The sequence below is a fragment of the Plectropomus leopardus genome, chromosome 7 (genome assembly GCF_008729295.1).
Source record: "Plectropomus leopardus isolate mb chromosome 7, YSFRI_Pleo_2.0, whole genome shotgun sequence".
Classification (NCBI taxonomy): domain Eukaryota; kingdom Metazoa; phylum Chordata; class Actinopteri; order Perciformes; family Serranidae; genus Plectropomus; species Plectropomus leopardus.
Window position 1 is genome coordinate 1291896 of NC_056469.1, and position 17408 is coordinate 1309303.

The window sequence follows — 17408 nt, forward strand, 5'->3', positions numbered from 1 at the left end:
GGTCAGCACGGCCGGGGCCCCGCCCCTATCTGCTGCCCGGCACACAATGCACCCAGCCCTGATTTCCAGTCCTGCAGGCGGTGGGCCCTCAGGGTGGCGGCAGCATGTAAATCCTTCAGGCTGAGCCCGACCAGGACCGATGGCCAAAGACCCAGCCCCCAGACGCTGGCCTTTGATAACCTCGTCCAGTACAGGGACACCGGGCCCCCTCTCTGGAGACAGACTTGGGTGGTGCCCCAGTGTCCCCAAACTGGGAAAGGTTAACTCCGCTTGATTTGGCCGTATCATCAGGGTCTTGGTGAATTGCTCTTAGTCTGGCCCCTCCCCTGGGACCTCTTTGCCTTGGGTGACCCTACCAGGAGCTAGAGCTCCTGACAACACAGCTCCCAGGATCACAGGGACACGCAACCCCCCCCCCCCCCACACACACACGCTAAGGTGGCAATTTGCAGGGGGGTGGTATAAAGATGAAGTGGAGTAATGGGACTCAACCTTGGCTATCAGGAACAATAAGTTTACATTAAAAATTAAGAGTTTAAAAACCTCAGAGCACCACATTAAAATAGAAAGGTTGATAGCCCATTTTGCCTTATAAATTAATATAATCTCATAATTTGCTAAAGAGTTCTTTTTCCAGGTGTACAGGGACTCGAAATTATACACACAAAAATCACAAGATCAAGTGTCTTTATAAATGAAAGGCTTATTAAACTACTCACTACACAGCAAAACACTAACAAACTAATAAATGAAGTGACGATAAAAATGAGGGGATGAAAACCAGTGAGAAACTGAATTAGATGTGACATCTGGACTTGGTCAGGTGCACTGAAATAGTGCAAGATGATCAAGCAGATGAAAAGTTAAGATCGAAGAAATGTCTATGTCAAGCATCGATTAAAAGCAGAGAGGTAACCTATTCCATAAAACATACAAGGAAAGATAAAGAAGAGGCCTGATCAGAGAATACCCCATAATTGTATTAATAACCTAGGTCTAACGCTTCATATGTGTCCCTATCATTTAAGAGCATCAACCCCATAACAGCACAGGAAAGATCGTTTCACCTCCCTCAGAAGTCTCGATGCCAGGGAAACGGTTCGCTCTGGAAAGTTGCAGTGTGGCCTTTATAAGGACACTGGACGGACAGCTCGGTTACACTCCTGTGGTTCCGATGGCTGGCCTCGGTCGGTTTAAGCGTTGCAAACTCGGCTTGAGTTTGATTCCTCCATCTCTCCATGAACAGCTGGATCATCTTCTGACACCTCATGTGGCTGAGATGAGATCAGGATGAAAGCTTATCAGGCTTCAGGTCTCATTTGAAGTCTCTCTTTGTCTCACAGTCTCTCTCGTGTCCTTTGGTTCTGAATCGTCATTTAGAACACATGTCGCACGGGCTGTTTCAAAAGTTCTCTCTTTCAAGGTAGATAAACAGCAGCTCACAGCATCTCAGGGCTGCAGCACAGGAGGGGGGGTGGGGAGGCAAAAGCCCAAAAGTCCAAAAGCACAAAGAGCCCAAAACCCAAAAAGCCAAAAAGCGCCAACTCCTGTGACAAAAAAGGTGTGATGCTTGACAGTCAAAGCCTGAAAAATACATTTCTCCCTTCTATCACTTCTACTGTTTTAACTGTCATGATCTAATTTCTTCCTTGAGTATTGATAGAGTTCATTAAAGGCCTTCAAATCTTCAATATTTGAAACCATGACACTCTCCTCTGCTGATCGATACCGAACACTTATGAGAAAACCAAATAATTATTTGGCAGAACAAATATGTGTAAAAAAAAACGTACGTGTAATACTACGGTGTCAAAACACTGATATAATTAAAGGTTATTAAAGATCCTATTTGAGTAAAGGTATAACAAGTACTAGCATCAAAAAATAACAAAGTATAAAAGTACTTAATATGACCAAAGGTGTATCAACAAAACCTATAATTAGAAAATCACAATTCACATAATTACAAAACAATTTGGCATCTGTACACAACAGTGTAAAGAAAGGATAATTAAGATACAGATAGAGGAGATGCATATCAAAATGCAACTCTGTACTAAGAGTCTTTCCATTCAGTGTGTAGCACACTGCTGGCAGGGGGTTATGAAAGGTCGCATAATACAAAAATCAGTTAATGTGCTCCTCTCTTACAGTCTGTAGATGTGCGGGTATGTCACCTGTTGGTTGTGTAACAAAGACATAAATTGTCCATTTCTCCTGATGTCTCCTTGAGTCTTTGCAGGCGCTCAGTGTACAGCTCGTTGCCCCAAATGAGTCGTAAGTTAACTCAAACTGTTGGTCGGGCAATAAAATCTGTCGTAATTTAGTTCTGCTTACAAGAGTTGTAAGTTCAACAAGGCAGTTAGGTCCATTAGCTGACTCCGAGGTTCATCTAAGGAATCTCCTAAACAAGTTTCAGTTTTGGGGAGGCATTTAAATATCATCTTATCAAGAGTTGTCCTCATCATCCACTACACTACATATCATTAAAATGCTTAGTTTGAGTCAACTTAATGTACTTTAAGGGATACTTTGCTGATTTTCAACCAGCTACTCAAATAAAAATCAAGATTATGTTATTGCATTGCCTATATTTTGCTTAAGTTTTCAGAAATGTATTTTTATCCCATTTTGCAATAGAGTTTGGTGGTTCCTGCACAGCCAAAATGAAGGACAAAAAAACGAGACCAAAGAGTAAATCTCAGCTGCTCTGATCAAATATAAACCAAGATTCTGTTAATGAGCTACATATTTCTCATCTTAAATGATTCAGCTTATTGTTTAACTTGAAGATGAGATCCAGCCGGCTGCCTTTGTGTCAAACGGACGAGGTCGCATTACTACCCACCAGCAGGGGCGTTTTTTAGTCTGATGCATTCTGGTAGTTGTAGGTTTTCTACCTTTGAGCAGAAGCCAATACCCCAATCATTTTCTCTGTTTTCTCTGCTCATGTAGCACAAGTTTAAAATGGATTTGCATCTTTATACTGCAGAGACAGATGAGTTTTTGTGAGGACCCTTTTTATATCAGTGAAACAATTGTTTAATTTTTAAAGTGTACTTGCAGTGGCTGAAACAATCAAAAAAGCATGCAGTGTTCATGGGCACAGTCTAAAGGGTTCTGTCACCAAGACACAGGAAGAAACATATCAATTGTCCCATCATAAAAAGGTAGGACAAAAGGAAAAAAGAGGAAACAATCCAATAGTTCTTTCAAATAATGAAAGACAAACCATGTCAAAATGGCTGAGATTCTTTGTTCTTTTAAAGTAAAGATCTACAGAGGGACATCGAATTAAATGACATTTTAAAACCCTGAATGCTTTATTTAAAATATGCATACATAACACTTCTCCTACAGACAATATAGAACAGTACAATCACTTTTTGTAATAACACATTTAAAGTGTAAAATGGTTTGTGGCAGAAACTGCCTGCAAGCAAACAAAGTTCCTACTCTGGCTTCTTACAACAAGAAGAGAAAAGAAGAGAAGCTTGAAATACTTGAAAGAAACAAATAAAGTTCAAAAGCAGAAACTAGAACACCACATCAGTGACTGAATCAAGTGTGTGCGACATCTATCGTTGTGTACCAATAGCGTGTGTGCTCTGTGAGGAAGAGCTGAAGCTGGTGACGGCGTCTGGGCAGATACACAGGGTTCCCACAGTCCTGCAGTAATCGGCCAGGACTGGAAAAAAGTTTTGGAAAAATGATTCTCTGTAGAAGCAGTCTGGAAAGATGTCATGGAAATCAGCAATCTAGAATGGACACTTGACTGCACTGGAGTTTTGTCAGCAGTCAAAATTGAAAATGTGCGGCTTTATATTACAACAGTAGTGCATTTGGTATAGAGCTCTGACAGAGCAGCTGAAACCTTTTTGAATATGACAGTAGAGAAGAGGCCTGGGAACCCTGAAACACGCATCATCCTATCTGCCACTCGCACACAGCCTCATGCCAGAACATACAAATATACAGCACAGATTACACAGAATATCATAGTAGACAAGATTGTTCTTTTGACTCTCTGAAGGGAAACACTTTGTAGAAGTTCATAATAACGTTATGTTACACGTGTGTACAAATGTTTTACACACTGATTCTTACACATACACACTCCATCATTTTTGTTAGTGTCCTCTCATTTCACTGGTGATGTCTTACACTTAACCCTTTCAAACATCACTTTTCTTGTGCTGCATTAACACGCTTTTCACGAGCATTAAACCTTTGATCTCCGTGCAAGTTGGTTCGTGGCAATAGGCAACTAAGCAAGAAATGTTAGTGTCAATTTCAAGAAATTCGTAGATTTATTTTTTTTTAAGCCAGGGAAAAACATGAGACTGCATTATAATTATCATGATTAAATAATTAAAATTACTTTACAGCATTAATATATTTTTAGCACCTTTTTCACAGTCATTTAATTCATTTTTTTATTATTTGTTTTTTGTTTGTTTTGTTTACTAATTTTCTGGTAATTTTCCTGTAGTTTTCCTCTTAAGTTGATCATTGCCTTCTTCCCATGTTTTTGAAAGAAATCAAGCCAATTTCCCCCGGTTTCAAAGGGTAAAGGATAAAGCAGGCAATTTTCTACTTGTGTTTAAAATCATTAACGAATCTTATACGAAGACCAACCAAAAAAATAACTCTCGATTGATGTTATTCCTCTCTATCATACCACTCAATTGTTATACACAAACTATTCCTTCATTACCATGAACACACACTGAATAGATTTTGACCAGTCCCACACATACAATGGGACATCCTGCTGTCCCAAATACTAGAGCACCAAATGTGGATTAATCCTCTACTGAAAATAGTCCCCAGCACATGCACTGTGTCCTCCTCTTTGGGTGGCTGTTGTTAAATCTACAGTGAGCAGCTGCTGAAGGAAATGACTGAGCCTGTTTTTCTTTAAAGGGGCTTTATGCAAAATTCAGAGCGTATGAGTTGTCTGCACACGGTTCTCAACATGGTGGTGGCTGAGCCAGCAGCTAATGGTGCTAACTCCATGAACAGCGCTACACAACAGCAAGAGTGCTGACAGAGCTAATGCTGGTACGGCTCATTCATTCTCCCTTTACGTAGAAAAATAGACCTGTCTGTTTCAGACAGTGTAAACGTTGCTGCCTTTATACATCCATGCTTCCTTTATGTTGCCATAGATACAGCCAATAGATGGCTAAAGAGGACGGAGTCAAAAGTTTCACACAACAACAAAGGTGATGGTGGAGGAGGCTGTAGTACTGTACCTTTAAACAGAGACAACATTGTAGATGGCTGTGGTCTGTGAGGTCATTATCTAGCCTACATCCTGACTTTCACTGATATTACCGTATATTGTGATGTGCAATATTTCATTGTAGCCTATGGTCATAGCACACTAGGCTACAAGTCCGCAGGTAGTGCGCCAGGCTTTGAAGATAATTTTACATAGTGGCCAAAAGTGGAATTACAACGCCTGCATCAGTCACATGATACACATGGGCCCAGAAAGACTTTTCCCCATTGACATTTTCTTTTTTTCTTTCATCAGGAAAGAGACGTCTGTAAATCAGTGGATATGTTTTTGTGAACGTCAAAACACCCGTGGAACAATTCATTTCACTATCTAGCTTTAAGCCATCCAGTTTCATAACATTTAGAAAGTCTAAAAGAGCAGCAAGATTTTTATTTTTTGACAGCCATTCAAGCTAGCAGAGCGCTAAACCGGATGTCAGTCGCTCTGCCGGCGGAAGTTACCTGCTCTAGCACACTGTGCACAAGCCTCATGGGCCCAGTAATACGGAGGATCTGGGTACTTTCATACCGCTGCTTGATGCACTACTGAGCAGGTACCATAGGAACGAACGGGGCCCTGCCTGCAAAGCGGTGGCAATGAGCAAACCTGTGAGATACTAGCACTGCCCCCTGAGAGACGGAGATTGGAATCATCACTCAGAGGCTAGTCAGTGTGCTGTCAAAGTCTGGGGACATTTTGGTCCCCAGACTTTACTGTGGAGTGAACTCTCTTGACTGTTACGCTACTCTTTGGTAGAGGCAGTAGCAGGTGCGACGCAGCGGCACAAAGAAAGAGAGACTCTGCACTGTAAGGCTCCGAGATAACACTCCTCACAGCTCACAGCAACTCAATACAATACAGTCTCTGGCTTCTGTTTGATATCTAGTGTACAAAAAAGCAAAAAATGTTGTTGCAAACTGCAGACAAAACCAGAATAATCGAATATTCAATATTTATCGGCCAAATCTGATTTGACTGAAATAATTTGAGTTGGTTACAGCCCTGTGAGATATACACATGCACTAGAAAGCACGCACGGTGGACCAGCTTACCACAACATCGGCTAGAGAAGCTCTCATTACATCACACACAGAGGGAGCGTGACTTCATCCTCTGTTCAGGATGCCATTACTCCACTCTATCTTCACATAGCTAACAGTGGTGTGCTGCTGTATTAATGCTCTGAATATCACATACAGACCCTTTTAAGATTGCCATGGTCAGTAGTAACCAATGAGTTTGGAGCTGAGTGCCACAGACTGGATAAAGAGGTCACAAAGTTTTGACAGACATACTAACACATTATTGGCTCTGGTCTTTTCATGGAATTTGATGACCATCTGAAACAGAGAAAAACACCAGTCTTATTTTTTCACAGTTCACAGATGAACCAGGATTTTGGGGCCCTACTGGGTACAGTAAGAAATCAGTGTCTCTTCAGATGTTCCTTCTCCACTCGTAGTAAACACAAAACAAACACGGTAATAAGTTGGAACAACGAAAACAGACCAAGTGAAAATCGCATGTAGACTGCTGTGTGTATGCAGGGAGGGATGGCAACAGAAAGAAAGAGCAAAGAGTGAAGCTAGTCACAGCAAAAGAAAGAGCAAATCCACACTGACGGCATGAAGGAAAGTACACAGATAATCCATGTGAGGGGGTACGGGGTGACAGATAATCCTCTGAACTGTATAGGTTTTACCACATCAGCGGCTGTAGACTCTCACAAAGCATCTTTCAGGACACACTGCCAGTGTCAAACATCCTGTGCAATCCTATGCAACATGCTCCTCAAATACTATTCTTTCTCTGGCTAGAAGCAGCAACTGGAGAGAGAATTCATAAATGTACTCTGCATAAAAACAAGACAAGATTACGTAAAACTTTTCATTTAAAGATACTCTGTTGATTGGATCCATCCATCAAATGTTCCTCTAGTTAAAATCTGGTAAAAGGATCAGTAGGTGAAAGAGAAATAAAGTCGAAGCTTCTTCATATGAGCAGCTCAGATTCGGAACTGAGGAAAACTACCCCCCCCCAAACAAAGCGCTGCTACGTCACAGCCTATCACAAGTTAGTGAACTACTCCTGAATAAATAATGTGGTTGATAATAAATAAGAGGAGGTGGGTGGTCCTGGATGGTCCTTGATGGTCCTGGATGGTGCTGAGGGAGTGGGTCGGGAGGAGGAAGATGTAGAGGCCAGCTTCATGTGGTTGGCTCTGCTCTCAATAATGTCACTGAGTCTAACATCTCTGTGCTGTGACATCCTGATGAGCAGCAGCACCGGCTCCGTCTCCAGGACGCTGCTGTCTCATCACCAGCTGTCCGTGCGTCATCCATTCAAGTGTCTACAAGAGTCTCAGTGCTCCTCAGGGTCATCGCCACAGCACGCCATCAGCTGTCCATGCTGCAGCATTCTGAGAGAGACATACACAGAGGTCACATCATCATCATAATCATCATTATCATCATCATCATCACCATCACCATCATCATCAACATCATCACCATCTTCATCATCACTATCATAATCATCACCATCATCATCACCACCACCACGGTAATCCTCATCTTCATCATCACAATCATCATCACCATCACAATCAACATCTTCATCATTACAATCATCGTCATCACAACCATCATCATCATCACCATCACTATAATCATCTTCATCATCACTATCACAGTCATCATCTTCATCATCACCATCACGATCATCATCACTACCATCACAATTATCACTATCACAATCATCATCTTCATCATCACTAGCATCATTATCATTGTCACCACCATCATCATCACTACCATCACAGTCGCCATCATCATCATCATCATCATCATCATCATCATCACAATTATCACTATCACAATCATCATCTTCATCACCATCGCAATCATCATCATCACTACCAGCAGTCATCATCATCACAAATATCACTATCACAATTTTTGTAGATTGGGCAGGCCTGGTACCAGTTGGCCAGAAGGGCTGCAGTGGAGGAGGTCACCAAAGCAAAATCTCGGGTGTGGGAGGAGTTCAGGTAGGCCATGGAGGAGGACTTTCAGTTGGCCTCAAGGAAGTTCTGGCAAACTGTGAGACGTCTCCGAAAGGGGAAGCAGGGCTTATCTCAGGCTGTCCTCAGCAGGAGAGAACTGCTGACCTGGACCGGGGATACTGTCGAACAGTGAAAGGACCGCTTTGAGGAACTCCTGAACCCTGCCTTCACATCCTCTGTGGAGGAGGCAGAGTGTGAAGACTCGGGGGAAACTTCATCCATATCCCTGGCAGAGGTCACTGAGGTAGTCAAAAAGCTCCTCTGTGGCAAGGCGCCTGGTGTGGAAGAGGTTCGCCCTGAGATGCTTAAGACTCTGGACATTGTAGAGCTGTCTTGGCTGACACGTCTGTTCAGTGTTGCGTGGAGGTTGGGTATGGTGCCTGTGGAGTGGCAGACCGGGTAGTGGTTCCCATTTTTTAGTGTGCTCCAATTATTGGGGTATCACACTACTCAGCCTCCCAGGGAAAGTCTACTCCAGGGTGCTGGAAAGGAGGCTCTGTCCCATTGTTGAACCTCAAATTCAGGAGGAATAAATGCGGGTTCTGTTCCCAGTTGGTGTTAGTTTCCGCCAGGGTTGTCCATTGTCTTCCGATTCTGTTTGTGATTTTCATGGACAGGATCTCAGGGTGCAGCCGGAGGTAGGAAGGGGTCCGGTTTGGGGACATCAGAATTGCATCTTTTTGCAGATGATGTGGTTCTGTTGCCTCCATCACCAAACAGTGGTGGTCAGGATGAGAGTCAGCACCTCCAAATCTGAGGCCATGATTCTCTGCCGGAAAATGGTGGATTGTCCCCTCTTGGTGGGGAGTGAGTTGCTGCCCCAAGCGAAGGAGTTCAAGTATCTTGGGGTCTTGTTCACAAGTGAGAGCAGAACGGAGCGTGAGATGGAGAGACAGTTTGGTGCGGCATCCGCAGTGATGCAGGAGTTGCATTGGACTGCTGTGGTGAGAAGGTGAAGCTCTCGATGTACCAGTCCATCTATGTTCCGACCCACACCTATGGTCATGAGCTCTGGTTAGTTACCGAAAGAATGAGATAGCGGATACAAGCAGCTGAGATGAGCTTCCTGTGGAGGGTGGCTGGGCTCAGCCTTAGAGATAGGGTGAGGAGCTCAGACATCCGAGAGGAGCTCGGAGTAGAGCCGCTGCTCCTTCACATCGAAAGGGGCCAGTTGAGGTGGTTCAGGAATCTGATCAGGATACCTCCTGGGAGCCTCCCGCTAGAAGTGTTCTGGGCATGTCCTACTGGTAGGAGGCCCCGGGGCAGACCTAGAACACACTGGAGGGATTACATATCTTGTCTGGCCTGGGAACGCCTTGGGGTCCCCCGGGAGGAACTAGAAAGCGTTGCTGGGGAGAGGGACACCTGCTCTGCTTTATCTGTTGCCCCCGCGACCCGTCCTCAGATAAGTGGACGGAAATGGATGGATGGATGATGTTTTGTATTTTATTTAATCCAATTCTATCATTTAAGTATTAATTTATTCTATAAGAGGCGGAAAATAGCAGCTCTGCTAGAACTTGGTACAATGCATCTCTCCTTATTTCATATAAGGTTAATGTTTTATTGTGCACTGTCCCTGTCTAAATAAAACTACATTACATTACATTACTGTCATCATCATCATCATCATCATCATCATCATCATCACCACCATCTTCTTCATCTTCATCATCATCATCATCATCACCATAATCATCATAAACATGTGTCAGAGCAAATATGAGAACAGGACCATTATAAAGTATGTTGATGACTCTGTTGCTGTAAGTCTCCTCCAGAATAATGAAAGTCATATCTTCAGTTGAACATAGCCAAAACGAAAGATGTGATTATTAATTTTAGAAAACTTGCTCACACCAATGATGTCACAACCATTAATGGCCAGTCAGTGCAATGTGTGGCCTTGGGACTGGGACTGTCATTGACTCAAAACTAAACTGTACAGCTGTGTGTAACAAAAGGACACCAGTGACTCCACTGTCCTACTGTGTACTACTGTACTACTTCCACGTTGATAAAACCATGATGATTTTATTTTATTATACTTTTATTGAATCAGTTTTATCCTTTTCTTTGGTGTCATGGTTTGGAGGTCTCTCTGTAAAGAACAGGAACTCTTTAAATCAGATTGTGAAATGGTCAAGTAAGCTGCTTGGTGAGCCCCAGCTGAACCCGGCATCCCTGTATACCAGACAGTTACAGTGGTTAGCCGATGAACTGCATCCTTTGCACGGTGAGTTCCAGCTTCTCCCCTCTGGGAAGAGGTTTTTAGTCTTGAGGTGTAAAACTAAGCGATATAAAAATAGTTTTGTTCGAGCACACTTGTGAACAAGCTGTAGGAGGACTGCAAAATTGTACATTGCATCTAATGATGGACAACTCAAATAAAGTCTGACCTAATTGGTTTTATGAACTCTATCCAATTTTCCCAAATTCTTTTAAATCTGTCCACCTCCAGTGTCATAGAGAAAGTTAACTTTTCCATCACATATATATGGTGTATAACTTCAATCCAGTCCTCAACCTTAGGTACCTCATTCTTCATCCATTTCCTGGTAATCGCTTTTTTTGCTTGCAGTCAACATTATTCTATAAATATGTTTGTCCTCTAATCTTGTAAAATCTTTGTCCAGTTTCCCCAAGTATAATACCTCAAATGTAAGTGGGAGGTCTACCTTCAGTATTTTATCCATGCACTTCTTAATCTCCTGCCAGTAGCTGCAAATGGAGGGGCAACTCCAGAATACGTGAAAGTGGTCAGCTTTATCAGCTCCACATAATCGCCAACACTTGCGCTGGTGTTCTCAAAAATCTTATGATATTCTTCCACCCATGTTCTCCAAGACAAGGAACAAGTTGTTCTCCACTGCTGTTCATTTATCTCTTCCCATTCATCCACTAATATGACAATATTTGCCTCTCTCTCCCCTCTCTTTTGTATACACTGTGTCATTTACCTTTAAGTCTTCCACTCCCATATCATTTTGAAATAAGTTTTTTCCCCCAGTTTTGCTTCATATGCTGAAATAAACATCTCAATGACTGCTAATCCCCTCCTCTCTATTATTCCCCTTAGTGTTTGCTCTAGATAATGCCTTAATTGAAAATGTCTGTATTGATCTCAATGTGTCAGCCTAAATTGGTCTTTTATCTCTTGACAATGTTTAATCTTCTTCTTTCTTAAGAGCTCCCAGAACATCGTAGGTCCCCTTTCCCAATTTTGAAAACTCTTATCTGTTCTATTTTGTATAAATCCGTAATCATACCCAATCCATCTTAATAATCTACTTTGTATCCTCAAATTGTTTTTCGTGATTAATTCAAACCAAAGCTTCAGTGATATATCCAACCATGGGTTGTCCCTTCATTGAGGTGTTTTCTCAAGTTGTTGTCCCCTATTATAGCCTGTTTAGAAACCCCGTCTGTTGTGCTGGCCTCAATTTCTTTCCATCTCGCTGAGTAGGAAGGATTGTATACATTTAGCAATGCTTTTATTTGTGCAGCTTGATAATAGCTCTTCATGCACGGAAGTGCTAGCCCTCCTTTATTTTTCGGTAACTGCAGCGTTGTGTACCTAATCCTCGGTCTCCACCCCTGCCAGACGTATCTAGAGATCATTTTATTCCATTCCCTGAATTCAATATCTGTCTCCTCCACCGGTAGACTCTGGAACAGGTACAGAAGCCTCGGCAGTACATTAATTTTTATCACCTCCACTCTTTGTGTAAAACTCATATAGGGTATCAAATTCCATCTGCTGATATCAGATTTAATTCTATTGAGTAACGGATCGTAGTTGGTGGATTTTAATTTTCCTAAATCTTGAGGTAGATTAACTCCCAAATATTTTATTGATTTTGATTGAGCTTGTACTTGTCTCTAATCGCTTGGCCTGGTCTATAATTGAAAGTAAAAACCTGAGTTTTTTTGTATATTTATTTTAAAACCCGATAGGTGACCATAATCTGTAAGGGTTGTCATAAGTGCAGGAAGGGACGTGTTCGGGCTTGATAAATATATTAGCACATCATCAGCAAATTAAGCTATTTTTTGTATCCCTCCCTCCATGTCTATACCTGTTATATTTTCATTTTGTTTTATCCAATAGCTCAGGGGTTCCAAAAAATGGCAAAAAGAAGCAGACTCGCTGAGCAATGCTGACGACAGCCTCATTCTAATGTGATAAACTTTGAAAGACTCTCACTGATCCTGATCCTAGCTGTCAGATTATTATACAGGGCCTGAATAACCTTAATAAATGTCTTGCGGAAGCAAAACCGCTCCAGCACACTATATAGGAAATCCCACTTTACAGAATCAAATGCCTTTTCCACATCTAATCCCACCACTACTGTCTCTATCTGATTTTTGATTACATGTTGCATTACATGTGGAGTGCGCCTGATATTGTCCTGCGCCTGTCTTTGTTTTATGAATCCCGTCTGGTCCAAGTGGATTATTTCTGGCAGAATTATTTCTAGACGTCTGGCTAAAATGGCTGTAAACAATCTGTAATCTTGATTAAGTACACTGATAGGTCTATAACTGGAGCATTCCAGCTGGTCCTTTCCCTCCTTTGGAATTACATAGCTTCTCTCCATGAATGAGGAATTTCTCCCTCTGTCAACACCCAGTTAAATGCCTTCCGCAGAAGTGGGATTAATGTTACCTTAAGCGATCTGTACCATTCTGCAGTGTATCCGTCTGAACCTGGGGACTTGCCAGCCCTAAGATTTGAAATCGCCTTATTTATTTCCTCGTCTGTAATTTCTGCCGTTAAAGTCTGATTCTGTTCTTCTTCTGTTACTCTTGGTAAATTTAAGTTCTCTAAAAATTGGTCCATCTGAGTTTTATTACTAGTTTTTGGTTGAGCATATAGATTTTTACAATAAGTTTCAAAGCACTTTTGAATTTCCCCTGTTTTGTCCACTGTTGATCCTGTATCTGCGTCCTTTATTCTACAGATATTGTTTTTTGCCTGCTGTTTAGTTTTTTATGCCAGCAATTTTGTTGATTTACCCTGTTTTGTTGATTCTTATCTCTTAGTACCCTTTTTGCCTCTGCGCATTTGTTGCATTTTTTCAAAATCTCCGGCACATAGTCGTGGTCTAGAAACACCTTTCTCCCCTCATATGTGAAGCCCTTTTTCTGCCAGGCTATCTTAATAAGTTCTTCTTTATTCTGGAAACTTTGTAACTTCATCACAATGGATCTAGGCGGGGAGTCCTTGGTAGGTTGCTCAGTGATGTGGGTTAGTCCAGTTTCTCCCTCAGGAGGTTTTCAACAAAAGTGATCATCGATTGAGTGTTGCCTTGCACCCTCCTTCACCCCATGGATCCGAACATTCTCCTTCCTTGCGCGCCCCTCTAAATCTGTCATTCTGGTCTCGACCTGCTTCTGCAGCTCCATGAGCTCCAACGTGCCTTCCTCCAGGTTCTGAGTGCGCTCCTCTGTTTCCTTGACCCGCTTCTCAGTGTCATCTATCCTATTGTTTGTCTTCCTAATATCATCTTTGATTTCTTTCAGGTTTTCAAAGTTCTCCCGGCGAAACTCACGTATCCCTTGCAATATTGACTTCAGGTCTGCCATACTTTTAGCAGGTTGTTGTGTTTCTTCTCCTTCTTGGCTCGGTCTCGTTGCTAGGTTGGTTGTCCCTCTATCACCTGTTGACTCAGCTAGCTCAGTAGTCTCTCACATCAATTCGGTTGACTCGCCTATTAGCTTAGCTGGCTCGTTATCTTGTTTGAGGTTCAAATTTGCATTTTTACTTGACTTTCGATTTTTTCCTCTGGTCTTACTAATTGCCCTAACCACCACATTTGTGCATTTATCGTCACTTTCTCAAACTGATAGGTCATAGGACCTTTTTAATCTTAATGTCAGGGAGCTCCCTTTTTATGCTCCCGCCATGTTGGAGTCGTGCCGGAAGTTCCTGTTTCTTCATTTCTGTCTCTCTTAAAAAAAGCATTTATGCAGAACTGCAGTCTCATCAACTGTTTTTGTCTTCTTCTTTTGTCTCAGTTCAATTATGTTTCATTGATATTATATAATTTGTTTCTTGTTGACTGTTTAAAAACATCTTGATGTATGCTCTTTAAATACAGTGAGTAGTTGTCATGTTCATACCGTTGAGCCCTTCTGCATCCTGAACATCCAGGAAGGGGGCAGGTCCCCAGATTCGGACAGTCCCGTCGTCAGAGGCGCTGGCCAGCAGTCCCGGCAGGACGGGGTTCCAGCTTACACAGTTGACTGTGCGGGTGTGACCAGTCAGCTCTGCGATGGGCAGCTCACTGCGCCGGTGCCAGATGTAAACTTTGTGGTCTGACAGGAAACAGGACATAATTTCATCAGCTATCAGTTTACTGTGTGCTACGCCATGTTACATGCTGTTCATTCATTCATAAGCTGTAACCACTCATCCTGTTAAGGGTCACATGGGGCTAGAGCCTATCCCAGCTGACACTGAGCGAGAGACGGGGTACACCCTGTAAAGGTCACCAGACTATTGCTGCACTGATGTTCAGGCATTCAACAAGTATTAGCCCACCAAAGTTAACTTTTTTTAAAATACATACTTAGGACAAAGGAAAACACAGTTCTAAACTGTGTCAGCTCGGTAAAGCAGCAGCAGAGTGGCAGTGGCAGCACAAAGGAGCAGGAGTCAGATTTCATTAATAACTTGATGAGCTTCAACCATCAAGACAACAGCGGAGGATCTGGGATCAAAATGACAAGCAAAAGCTTGTATTTGGCAACATTTTGTACTCAAACACAGAGCTAACCTGATAGCACAGTGAACTGCTCCTCACTGCTCCACTGCTCCTCACTGCTCCTCTCTGCTCCTCACTGCAGTACTTCAGACTCATCTGTCATCAATAAATACTGCAAATGGCTGCTGTCTTGTTTTGTGGGACACAGTATTTCACCTCCATGTGTGCTAGCTTATATATGGAAGGGACAATAAACTGATTCTGATTCTGACTGACAAACACATTGTATTTTCTGTGACCACTTTATAATAAAAGTTTTTCATGTGAAGCTGCAGCAGCAGGCAGGCCAGCCATTAGAAATTTTAGGCAGGAGGACAAAGTTTTCCAAAATGGGCCCCTCATTCACACCCATGGGGGTTATATAAAAAAATATTCTGTTATACAGAAATATTAAACACACTGTTTTTACAGACTTATTTATCAGTGAAGGGGGATGGCTGGGGCAAAAACCCAGTTGTGAGTTTTGAACACAAAATACAGCCACTTACGTTAACTGTCCCCCCATGGCGAATCAAAAACATTTCTCCCTCCCCAGTGTTTAAAGAATTACCTGAAACACTTTACCTGTTTTGCACCTCTCTCTCCCCTCAAAAATAATATCCCTTGCCAAAATGTAGTGCAACTTTGGAGCGTTCTTTTCCTCCCTTCCCGACTAGATAGCATGAGTGGTACCAACCGATACCTTAAGTCATCTAGTTTAATATGTTATCATTATGTTATCTTTAAAACTTAGCGTGCTACAGCTGGTTTTATTAGGACTGGATTACTGGATTAGAATTAAATGGTGACTTCACTGATTATTTAAGAATCTATTCACTCATGGTGTGGCGTACTTCTCAGGCTGGAGTTGTGGTTCTCCAGGCTGCATGTGGGCGAAGGTGCAGCCTACAGGGGTCACTTGGAAATGAATGCGTAGCTGTTTATAATAATTGTACTGTTTGTTCCATACTTAATTTTCACTTTGATTTTATTTTTAACTTCCCTAACGCGCATGTCTGCATGACATCTTGTTGAGATTTGGGAGATGTGTCCATCAACTCTGTGACCCAGTTTTACCCAGCGCCATCTCTGCGTGGGTTTGCACAGTTGTTTATTTATGTCTTATGCCATAATTCCTCCCTCAGTCTATGGTTCTAAAGGTGCCTTGCCAAGTCTGAGAAAATAACTACTGATGATGTCATTGTAGTGATACTATGTTAATTTTAATCTGTTGGTCTGTCTGAGCTGCCTTCTGTTGTCTTGCCTTCACTGCCACTTGCGATGAAGTCTTCATTGTGCCCTCCAAAGCAGGAGTGGATGGTGTAGAAGCCCTGGGTCACCCCCTGGTACTTCCTCACCAGCACCCGGTCCTGGAGGTCCCATAGGTGCACTCCCTACAAACACACAACATTTATTGAGACATACATTTCAAATCACCAGACCCAATATTTCAGCCATTGACTGAAGATAAAATGAAGGGGAAGTGATACTGTGCTGCTGTGTGAATGTGAGGAAGTAACAAGCTGCTCACCTGAGTTGCAACATTGAGCAGAGCTAACCTTCCGTTTTTGGAAACAGTGAAAGACATGATGGGGTGGTCTTCCTGCACTCTGCAATGATACGACACACATCATCAACCACAGGCAGAGCACACACTGCTGCACAGAGAGGCCAAAACACAGGTATGCCACAAAACAAGACAAATAGTTTGCATAACGGGCAGGTTAGACACACACGCACGCACATACGCACGCACGCACACACACACACACACACACACACACACACACACACACACACACACGCAATACAACCCACTCAATTAAGCTGTCATGTCAATATCAAAATACTGCCTATACCTCTGACTCCTTCTTTCCTGATGGCCCTGCTGACTCCCTGGCTGAGACATGTTAAGACACTATCTATTATGACTGCTGTTTCAGTCATTCAAGTCATTTGGTGCACTTCTGTTTTTGAAAATAAATTTATCCTTTGACTGTAATTCTCTAAAAGTGAATGACTACAAAAAAAGTGTTATTTTCTTATCTATTAAACAAACACAATGTTGTAATTGCATTCTTTTTGCCAAAGAGAGCAGACAGTGAGCAGATCTTTCCTGATGGGGTTAGGCCTACATGGGTAATTACGTACAGTGTCAGATGTCTGCCAGCATGTTGTTACTTTGCTGTGATACACTGCAACAATGCAGTGAAGCAAAGTGGAAGAAAGAGAAAAAGAAAAAGTGCAATATGCATATAGTGCATATAGTGCAAAATTCATAACAGCCGTTGCATAACTGAATATA

The 17408-nt window shown here is 42.3% G+C and overlaps 1 protein-coding gene across 1 annotated transcript in view; it reads right to left on the bottom strand.

The window, feature by feature from the left end:
* Positions 1 to 4497: 4497 nt before the first annotated feature.
* Positions 4498 to 17408, bottom strand: part of wdr26a (WD repeat domain 26a) — a 29187-nt gene continuing 16276 nt past the window's right edge. Inside the window, exons 11-14 of the mRNA XM_042489825.1 lie at positions 16635 to 16713; positions 16368 to 16497; positions 14481 to 14675; positions 4498 to 7706 (exon numbers count right to left, since the gene is read on the bottom strand). Of these exons, the coding sequence (XP_042345759.1) occupies positions 7684 to 7706; positions 14481 to 14675; positions 16368 to 16497; positions 16635 to 16713 (427 nt within the window). The 3' untranslated portion in view covers positions 4498 to 7683. The remainder of the gene's footprint in view (positions 7707 to 14480; positions 14676 to 16367; positions 16498 to 16634; positions 16714 to 17408) is intronic.